At 36.2% G+C, this 10370-nt stretch overlaps 2 protein-coding genes and 1 long non-coding RNA gene across 4 annotated transcripts; 2 read left to right on the top strand and 1 right to left on the bottom strand.

Annotated features, from left to right (window-relative positions):
• Window positions 1-108: 108 nt before the first annotated feature.
• LOC116171076 lies at window positions 109-2104 on the top strand. The gene is made up of 3 exons (XR_004145368.1): window positions 109-613; window positions 1464-1660; window positions 1941-2104. It is a non-coding gene; the product is annotated as an uncharacterized LOC116171076 (long non-coding RNA).
• A 30-nt stretch (window positions 2105-2134) lies between these two features.
• On the bottom strand, window positions 2135-4513 carry LOC116171035 (polyubiquitin-C). The gene is made up of 2 exons (XM_031487681.1): window positions 4353-4513; window positions 2135-4037 (listed from the first exon to the last, which is right to left on the bottom strand). Exon 2 carries the CDS (start codon window positions 4030-4032, stop codon window positions 2203-2205), a length of 1830 nt encoding a protein of 609 aa, XP_031343541.1. The 5' UTR covers window positions 4033-4037; window positions 4353-4513; the 3' UTR covers window positions 2135-2202.
• Window positions 4514-6188: 1675 nt separating this feature from the next.
• On the top strand, window positions 6189-7949 carry LOC116171060 (3'-5' ssDNA/RNA exonuclease TatD-like). Of its 2 annotated transcripts, none has more exons than XM_031487715.1 (7): window positions 6189-6286; window positions 6339-6532; window positions 6585-6683; window positions 6729-6889; window positions 6944-7127; window positions 7173-7335; window positions 7464-7949. In XM_031487715.1, the coding sequence occupies exons 2-7, from the start codon at window positions 6382-6384 to the stop codon at window positions 7624-7626; spliced, it is 921 nt and encodes a 306-aa protein (XP_031343575.1). In that variant the 5' UTR covers window positions 6189-6286; window positions 6339-6381; the 3' UTR covers window positions 7627-7949. The 2 variants fall into 2 exon arrangements, with proteins under 2 accessions (XP_031343575.1, XP_031343583.1); XM_031487723.1 differs by having other exon boundaries at window positions 6266-6286; window positions 6342-6532.
• The last annotated feature ends 2421 nt before the right edge of the window (window positions 7950-10370 follow it).

Here is a 10370-nt window from a genome sequence, read left to right on the forward strand (position 1 = left end):
GCTTGAAGAGGATTAAACCGAGGAAGCCGGTTCATACTTTCAAACGATCTCGAGCGATGAAATATCATAAAGACACTATTGCAGATGCATATGCAAAAACATAAATTAGATTATACCCACTATTAGGTTCGAAATTAAACTTTGTATACACAGTAATTTTGTATGGAAATGAGAGTATATTAGGTTTTTTTATTATTATTATCATTGACTATAGGGGTTAAGGCCTGATCAGATGCAGGGCATATTCTATTCTCAGGGGAGCCCGACCGGGCAGCGCTTAGGCACACCAGATGCCCATTGTGCCTTGCAGGATATAGTCACCTACTAATTCCCTCATTATTTTTGTGACTTTTCTGATCATTTCTAGACAAGGTTTAGAGCAATGAGGAACCATAAATGCAGTGTGTCCACGGATCATCAACTTTATTCACATTTTTATATGGACCGGGAAAAAAAAGTACATATACCTACTGTATACCTAAGTAGGATTTTTTACAGCGATGTATGGCATAATATGATTCTTTATTATGCCATTAAAAGGAACCATCCTTAGATCATGCAATCAATATATACCGGGTGGTGCCTAGCGCGACGCAGCATAGGGATTTCAATGGTAATTTCTTTATAGTCAATTACTAGCTCCCCTAATTATTTTAGAGCAAAAGTGTAAATACGTTTTTTGTAAAGGAAAAAATACTGCATATGTTCATACTTTTAGTTATAATTTTCCATTTTTCAAAACCGTAGAAATCGCCAAAATAATACAGTAACTTTTAACAATCTGGAATAACATTTATTTCAATAACGTGATATATATTATATGGTATTAATAAACCCACAAATCTTCCACCCCTACACTCTAAATGGCCCACCCTGTATATGGGCTATACTTTTAAAAAAATTTGCTGTGGCTAGCACCTTATGGCCGTATACACCGAAAAATTTAAGCGGAACTTAGGTTAAGCATAGCTTAAAATCCATGACAACCATATACTTATTGTCGCAATAATCGTTGCCATGGATTATAAGCTAAGCCTCGCCCTCCGGTTAAATAATTTGTCGGTGGATACGGCCATTAGTGATCTAAGGCTTAAAGACAACCCCCCCCCCCCCACACACCTCCACCTACACAACTCACAAAACCAACACCAGACCCCTATATCCAACTCATATTTCGTCTCCATTTCCAACTCTAAAACCCATCCTATATCTGTAACATCTAAAACTTATTATTGACAATGAACAAAGGCAGGATTACAGTAAGCTTCCTTCGGGGCGATACTTCACCCATGAAAGATCCTTGTGTAATGAAACCCTCACAAAGAGATCGCCTTCCCAAAGAGAAATTCAAATTCCCTCCCATATACTCACCTACCCCAGGAATTCCAGGAACTCCTTGACAACCGCGCCCGCATGTACGTTAGTTAAAAAGAAACAATTAATTAGTGCCTTTTTCTTTGCAGATAGGGACACACGAGGCAGAATTCCGCGATCAAGAATCTTTTCACAGACAGACGGCATTGGGTCTGTACAGTTCTACCTACTCCCCAACGCAGCTTCCGCACTTTACATCGGCCACTAAAATTCATTCAACGCCAATTCCAAACTCCACCAATATGACGACCTGCTATCCATAAGGACGAGGTGATTTGTAAACTAGGTATGTATGGTTTTTTGTCACATATTAACGAAAGGGCGAAGACATAACGCCTGCACCCGCCCCCTATTTATTGGGATTTGTCAACATAGCTTTAAATGTAAATGCAACAACCTCGCACATTACCCTCGGTTTAAATTTCTGTTCTAAAGACCAGTAGCGTTTTAACACAAACTGCAATAAAGGACAAGAGCCCACCAGCTTTATCATTCCAACTCATCATAACTGCAACCTATAATACAGCACAAAAAAAGATGACAAAATTTTTTTAATTAAATTTCAGTGGTCCTTCCAGAACCAGCGCTAGTTACAAGGAGCAAAATATGTGCATTCCACAGCAGTTTCAAAAACCCACCGGTCCGCAATTGTATGCAAGGTATTAATTTATTATTGTAAACACAAACCTGAAAATGTAGAAGTATTAATATAGAAAAAATAAAAAGTGAAAGTTGCAATTAATTTAATATTTTGCTATGATTTCATACAAAGCCATATCCTTTTAATTTTAAATAAAGATACAAAAATATTGAAAAACTGCAAAAATGTTAAAAGCCACCACGTAATCTCAGTACTAAATGGAGAGTCGACTCTTTCTGAATGTTATAGTCCGATAATGTACGTCCATCTTCAAGCTGTTTTCCAGCAAAGATTAAACGCTGTTGATCTGGTGGAATTCCTTCTTTGTCCTGAATTTTTGCCTTCACGTTTTCAATCGTATCTGAAGGCTCTACTTCCAAAGTGATCGTTTTGCCTGTGAGAGTCTTGACAAAAATCTGCATGCCACCACGCAATCTCAACACCAAATGAAGAGTGGATTCCTTTTGGATGTTGTAATCGGAAAGTGTACGCCCATCCTCCAACTGTTTACCAGCAAAGATCAAACGCTGTTGGTCTGGGGGAATACCCTCTTTGTCCTGGATTTTTGCCTTTACATTCTCGATAGTATCAGAGGGTTCAACTTCCAAAGTGATCGTTTTGCCAGTTAAAGTCTTCACGAAGATTTGCATGCCACCACGCAATCTCAGAACCAAGTGAAGGGTCGATTCCTTTTGAATGTTGTAATCTGATAATGTGCGACCATCTTCGAGTTGCTTACCAGCAAAAATTAAACGTTGCTGATCTGGTGGGATGCCTTCTTTGTCTTGGATTTTCGCCTTTACATTTTCAATGGTGTCCGACGGCTCCACTTCTAGCGTGATGGTTTTTCCGGTCAAAGTTTTAACAAAAATCTGCATGCCTCCACGTAGTCGAAGTACTAAATGCAAAGTCGATTCTTTCTGGATGTTGTAATCGGAAAGAGTGCGGCCATCTTCCAACTGCTTTCCCGCAAAAATTAAACGCTGTTGATCGGGAGGAATGCCTTCTTTATCCTGAATTTTAGCTTTGACGTTTTCAATGGTGTCAGATGGTTCCACTTCCAACGTGATCGTTTTACCGGTAAGGGTTTTCACGAAGATCTGCATACCACCACGAAGTCTGAGTACTAAATGTAAAGTCGACTCCTTCTGGATATTGTAATCTGAGAGAGTGCGACCATCTTCCAACTGCTTTCCGGCAAAAATTAAACGTTGCTGATCTGGTGGGATGCCTTCTTTGTCCTGAATTTTCGCCTTCACATTTTCGATGGTATCTGAAGGCTCAACCTCGAGTGTTATAGTTTTTCCGGTCAACGTTTTAACAAAAATTTGCATACCTCCACGCAAGCGGAGTACCAAATGCAAAGTGGACTCTTTCTGAATGTTGTAGTCCGAAAGGGTGCGACCATCTTCCAATTGCTTTCCGGCAAAAATTAAACGTTGTTGATCGGGAGGAATGCCTTCTTTGTCTTGGATTTTCGCCTTAACATTCTCGATTGTGTCGGATGGCTCCACTTCGAGTGTAATTGTTTTACCGGTGAGAGTCTTCACAAAAATTTGCATGCCACCACGAAGACGGAGTACCAAATGCAAAGTGGATTCCTTCTGAATATTGTAGTCGGAAAGGGTGCGGCCATCTTCCAATTGCTTTCCAGCAAAAATCAAACGCTGTTGGTCTGGTGGGATACCTTCTTTGTCTTGAATCTTGGCCTTAACATTCTCAATCGTATCGGAAGGTTCCACTTCCAAAGTAATCGTTTTGCCGGTCAAAGTCTTCACGAAGATCTGCATGCCTCCTCGAAGACGAAGCACCAAATGCAAGGTAGATTCCTTCTGGATGTTATAGTCGGAAAGTGTTCGTCCGTCCTCCAATTGTTTTCCAGCAAAGATTAGACGCTGTTGATCGGGTGGGATGCCTTCTTTGTCCTGGATTTTCGCCTTCACATTCTCGATGGTGTCAGATGGCTCGACCTCTAAGGTGATGGTCTTACCAGTAAGGGTCTTAACGAAGATTTGCATTCTTTCTGAAAATTACAAACCAAATTAGTTTAGAAAGCAAACATTTTTATGATTCAGCACAATTACTGATGGCCGCCATTTTGTTAACTAATTTTCGTATCACGCAATAGTCAAAGCTGCAACGACGTTAAAATACCCCATTTTAATTGCAATAATTTGGTTGTTAACTTACTAATGTCGTTAACTGGACAGGGAATTTAGTAAAAGAAATTTCAGAATTACAAGTGACAACGTCTACAATCGGGAATTGACAACGAAATTAAAAAAATTACATTGCATACTTTAGAACTAGAAAGTAAATAGGATAGCAAAACCTTTACCTTAATTTATATCAATTTCACAATCACAAATAATTCACTTTTCAACGTTTTAGCAGATTTTTCGTGTTGTACAAAGACAATTACTATAATGGCGACTTTTGCAGCGGGCGTTGTATTTATACATATGCTATCCCCCACTACAATTTCGAGCAAATAGCCTCGAACCCCGTCGAATATTCTAGAATTTTTTCGGTCGATATCGCAAAATAAACGGTTTCTAAAGGATTTGCTCATACGATAATTAGCAGGAACAATAGTAATTTAAAAAATATGTGGAGAATCCAAATTTTGATGTAAAATCAGCTTGCAAAACGGCAATTTGTACAATCGCCCGGGAAAAACGATTGATTCAAAACGACCGTTTTTCGTAACTACACGTCACAATGTTATTGTTTGATTTTCATTAGAAGACGTCTTTGTTTACTTTAATATTATGTTTACGTCCTCATTAATTTGTTGTTTGTAGGTACTTAATTGCTTAGATTCGCCAAATGATCCTATAATTGTAATTGTAACATTGTGCAACCCTTATAACATTTGCGTCAGAAACGTATTGATCATTCCGATTTCCCAAATTTCAGTCTGGCATGACTATACAATTGAACTCGACTCTAACGAGTTCACGAAGTTTTAAAAATAGGATTACAGGAATTTGGAGTTCGAATCCTCAATTACGTTTGTCGAATCATGATAAGCTCCTGTATTGACGTAGTTTTTAAAAATATCCTATTTTCTCTCATACCTTTGCTTATCATTACCATATAATGAATGTTTACATTACATTGCAAAATTTTCCTGATAATGTTACATCGTTTGTTGTTAAATTCTTTCTGGGATTATGACCTTAATTCTCATGTGCAAAGATCTACACCGCAGTTGGATAAACACCATTTTTACGTTTTACCATTGGTTTTATACCTGTAGGTACTTTAATCGTTCCTTCACTCAGCGCTTTAAAGTTTAATTGAAACAACATTGTACATGACTCATAACATAGATAAAAGCCTTGATAAAAGCGCTTTTGGTCGTGATTTTCACTGCAATTCCTATTAAAAATCATCATACAGAAGATTCGCTTTTTAATACCAGTTGAAAGGTTATTTTAGGTTTAGGTGGTTGATCATACCCATACGTACAAAACAATTACTTTGAATGGAACTATAGTTGTTGATCTTAGTTCAACGTCCACATTTTCTGCAAAAGTTGTTTAGTTCAATTGTAAAATTGTCAACCTGTAAGAAGTAATTAGTAATTCAGATTTCAGAGAAGATAACATTGCATTGACTCTATTTATTATAGGTAGATTGCATTCCAAAATATCGGCCCTTACATAGTACCTACATATGTACCTATACGCGTACAAGAAAAGATGTGTTCGAATTACTTTTTCAGTAGCCCTACTACAATTACTCATATAAACTACTTCCATAACCCTGGACTCGTCTACGGTGTATTGGCCATCATAGTATGTATTGATCTGCCTTTTGGATTCATGGAGGGGTCATCCACATACAGTATAGGCCAAAAATGATGCAATTGCAGCATAAGTACATACTTGTTTTTTGTTGTTTAAACAAATAGCTACCTAAATTACCTAAATATTGTACAGGATGGTTCAAACTTCAAATTCACCATGGTATCTCGGTAACGGTGAGAGATACAGTGTAGGTTATTCTTCATACACGGTCTAGTGTGTAATTTTGAAAGCAAGAGATAGGTAAGTTTTACAATGTCAGCTTGACGCAAAAATTCCCAAAGTAAAGTTTACGATCTTCACAAGTCTCAATCCGCCCTTAGTTACTGTCGCCCTGTAAACACATCTTTACTGAATGCAATATTTTCTGGTAAATTTATTGTTTTAATATTGCAAACCTGAAAACACTAAAGAATTTTTCGACGAATCAGCTGTTTGTGTCGCATCGCACAACATATGAGTAATGGAGCTATATTTGCAATTTAATTAATTTAACTTTTAATTTAATTTAGTAGCAAAATTGGGAGTGTTACGTAAGGTGTATTTATCGAAAAAATGGCCTCAAATGGTGCCGAAGCGACTGAAAACGAAAAAACGATAGAGCAATGCTACGAAAACTTAATAGTGATAGATATAGGTGCGAATTTAACAAATAAGAAATATAGTAGAGATTTAGACTCTGTAATACAACGAGCGAAGGATTCCGGTATGTATAATTGTAATTTTTATGATGCTTGGTGTATTGACATGGCTTCAAGGCGTGCAAAAAATTATGGTGACCGGTACTTCAGTTAGAACCAGTAAAGAAGCATTGAGACTAACACGAATATACCCCGGAACACTATACTCAACAGCAGGTAATAGCCAACGAGGCTATTTTGATTTCAACCTGTTTCTTATAGGTATTCATCCTCACGATGCAAAATCATACACAGACGAATCGTGGGAAGAGTTAAAAAGTTTAGCTGGAAATCCGGAATGTGTCGCTATAGGAGAGTGTGGACTTGATTATAATCGAAATTTTTCCGAGCCCGAGGAGCAAAGAACAGTCTTCCACAAGCAGGTTATTAACCTGTTAGACATACAATAACATTATGTAAATTTATGTTTGTTTCAGATTCAATTAGCATGTGAACTTTCTAAGCCATTATTTATACATGAACGAGAAGCTCACGAAGATTTGTTAGCAATTTTACGGCAATATTCATCTCGACTGCCTTCTGTTGTAATACACTGTTTCACTGGTACAACAGAACAAGCTCTTGCGTACCTCGATCAAGGGTTTTACATAGGACTAACCGGTTGGTTGGCTGTTGTTACTTCTCAAACTATATGAAACATTGTAGGCTACTTATGTAAAGATAAATCTGATACAGGTGTGCGTAAATTACTTGTGGATGGTACAATACCTTTAGACCGTTTATTGGTTGAAACAGATGCTCCGTTTATGTATCCAAACACACGTGCCTCTAAATTGCCTCCTCATGTTAAAGATGCACTAACTGAAAGGTACAGTACATTCACAAATCTTTTTTTTGGCAACTTTTACATACTTTGGTTTGCTATGGTACTTTCTATCTTAAATAAGTAGCATACCGAGAACATTAGTTCATTGTGAATTGATTTTTTTGTTACAGGTCAATGACATTTTTGCATCGCTACTGCACTTTTCAACGAAACGAACCTTGCTCTCTTCCTGCCATTGTTGAGATGATTGCAGCTTTTATGAACAAGAAACCGGAAGATGTTGCTTTAGCTACTGCCTTTAATGCCTTAAAACTATTTAATTTATCTCAATAAATTGTTATGTTACAATATTTTAAAATGACGCTTTTAACATGTTATCGTATACAGATCTCTAACTTTTGCGTTGTATAATTGGTGGCTATTTTATATTTATATTTTCATATATATGATATTTTGTTGTAATTTAATATTATGTGTAGCCAAAAACTATTAGTTGTTACTAGTTTTAGATACATATTTATTTTTTGATATTTTTCAGGCATTTTTACAGATGTCTGATGTCGGTGTAATTTTAATTGCCTAGTATTGCCTTTTTATGTGTGATATTTGACATTAATGTAAAACCAGTGCCTTATGTAAATAAATGTTTAAGTATATATTTTTTTTTGTGGGGAGAACCCCTAGACCCCTCTTCACTAAGGGGTATTCCCCCCTTCCGTCTTTCAAAAATGACCCCCCCTCCCCCTTAAACATAATCCCAGATCCCCCTGGTCCCTACATGAAGTAAAGAAAATATGATATGCTAGATTACCGTTCCAAATTCGACCAGTTGGCGCATGACGTCATGCGGAGTTTAAAATTTGAATGAAAAAGAGTTGAATTGATCAAAGCTATAAAAATGGTATGCCGAAAAATATGAAGAAATCATTACCTAATAATCACATTTAAAGATGCTTTACGCTATGATGCAGCGTTTTTCCAAATAATGAGTAATAATAATGGGGTATATAGTTTGCTCATTTAATCTCATCAAATAACCCACATGTACAAGGTGTCCTAACAAAAATGTGCCCAGCACTTTTGAATATTTTCGCCATTTTGGAATTAAATCACTTGTAAACTACTTTAATCCATTAGTTTTGGTATGTACATCTAACTACAGAACACCGCATTTTGTTGAAAACTAATTCACAAATTCCAAGAAAAAGTACCAAAAACGCGGGGTCACCCACTGCTGTCAATACGTGTACATAGTTATGTCAATACTTGCCAATACGTTAGAATACCTGCCAATACTTGAGAATACCAATCAATACCCGACAATACACGTGAACACATGTCAATACTTGACAATACATTTAAATACTTGGCAATGCATGTAAATAACTACCAGAAAATGTCACTATTGTGATTTTTTTTCAATCTATTTTTATGCGCAACACACCCCGCGCTTTACCGAGAGCGTACGAAGTTGGAAGCGCCTAGTCAAAAGACTGACATGCTGAATCACACCTCGTGGAAGTGTAAAAGTGAAGTGTTTTATGTATAAAAATTATAATGGATGAAGGCGTGGAGGGACGAGTAAGTAGTAGTGTTTCGATTTTATGTTTAATAATCTTCTATCCTTCCAGAGCACGAGTTTAAATTTCCACTTGAAGAAAGCAGACGATTAGGAAATTTAAAAGAAAATGTCATTTCTAGTGATGTACCGAACATAGCCGAAATACAACAAATTTTAAAGAAAGCCGAGAAAGATGCCACAAACACATGCATATTACAACTAGGCATGACTGGGATTGAAAGCACTTGTTTTAATAACATTGATTTGAACACCATTGCAGAAAAACAATTATCTGTTAGTAGAATAAATTGCAATGGAACGGAGTTACTACGCACATCAACAGAAATGGAACACAATGCAATTGAATCGGAGGACGAATATGAACGTTTAATGGAAAATTACATCACTATTTAAAAAAATTTTAAAGATTTAAACTTAAAAGAGTACAAGACTGCCAATCAGGATAAGAAATCAGTTAATAAAGCGTTTTTAAATATCATTATTAATGAAGAAAAACAGATGACGGTTGGAAAATCTTGGTTATTTTCGGAGAAAAAACATCTGTCCAGTGATACAAGAATTCGTGTACGAGGTATGTCATCAAATAACGTGAATTTTCATAGAGAGAAGCGAGGAATACAACATCGCCAAAAGCCATCACTACAACAAGAGGCAGCAACAGAAACAGAATCCGAAATAGAAACGTCCACAGAAACGTCCGAGAGTAATATAGAATTAGATAGTACCTTCGACAGTACTAAAGTGCTTTCTATATCTAATAAAACTGAAGATGAGAACTGCGATAGCCAATCAGATATCTGTACCATTAACCTGGAAATGGAAAAATATTATAGTGTTTATTATGATGAGACTTGGTATATAGGTCGCATAATACAAAAGAAAGAGACCAGTTGTACCATCAAATTTTTGAAAGAAGAATTAGACAAATTCATGTGGCCTAGTGCAGATGACATAAAAATTGTTAATAGTGAATACATTTTTTATGGACCTATTGCTTTGGAAGGCATCGGGCCATTTTCCATAAAACGGCACGATTTGATCTTAATAAAAAAAGAATATAAAGAGCTGAAAAAGAAAATGCAAGGGAAATGATTTATTTGGTATTAAATTTTTTTTATGAATTGTTATTTTGTTTAGTATCATTTAAAAAACATATTGTATCGTGTTTTTTGAATAAACGCATTTGTGAATCAGCAATTCTAATGTTTTTTTATCTTTTTGTTTTATTTTAATATTACAAACGACTACAAAATGTATCTGATTAAAATGAATTTTGAATAATTTAAATTGCATCTATAATTACAGTCATATCACATCTGGGAATACATGCCAATACCTGGGAGTACTTATCAATATCTGACAATACTTGGCAATATTCGAGAATACTTGTCAATATCTGAAAATCCGGTCAATACTTGGGAATACATGTCAATTCTCCGGAATACACGGTTTTGTCAATACATGTACAAAATGTTTGCTAGTGGTTGACCCCTCG

This window comes from Photinus pyralis, unplaced genomic scaffold (assembly GCF_008802855.1).
Source record: "Photinus pyralis isolate 1611_PpyrPB1 unplaced genomic scaffold, Ppyr1.3 Ppyr1.4_LG1, whole genome shotgun sequence".
Taxonomy (NCBI): Eukaryota; Metazoa; Arthropoda; class Insecta; order Coleoptera; family Lampyridae; genus Photinus; species Photinus pyralis.

Bases quoted from the DNA above. Each gene is read 5' to 3' on its own strand.
- LOC116171060 (XM_031487715.1), top strand. From the start codon at position 6,382: ATGGCCTCAAATGGTGCCGAAGCGACTGAAAACGAAAAAACGATAGAG. The intron at 6,533-6,584 runs GTATGTATAATT...CATGGCTTCAAG, and splicing joins ACAACGAGCGAAGGATTCCG to GCGTGCAAAAAATTATGGTG. The intron at 7,128-7,172 runs GTTGGTTGGCTG...GAAACATTGTAG, and splicing joins GTTTTACATAGGACTAACCG to GCTACTTATGTAAAGATAAA.
- LOC116171035 (XM_031487681.1), bottom strand. From the start codon at position 4,032: ATGCAAATCTTCGTTAAGACCCTTACTGGTAAGACCATCACCTTAGAG.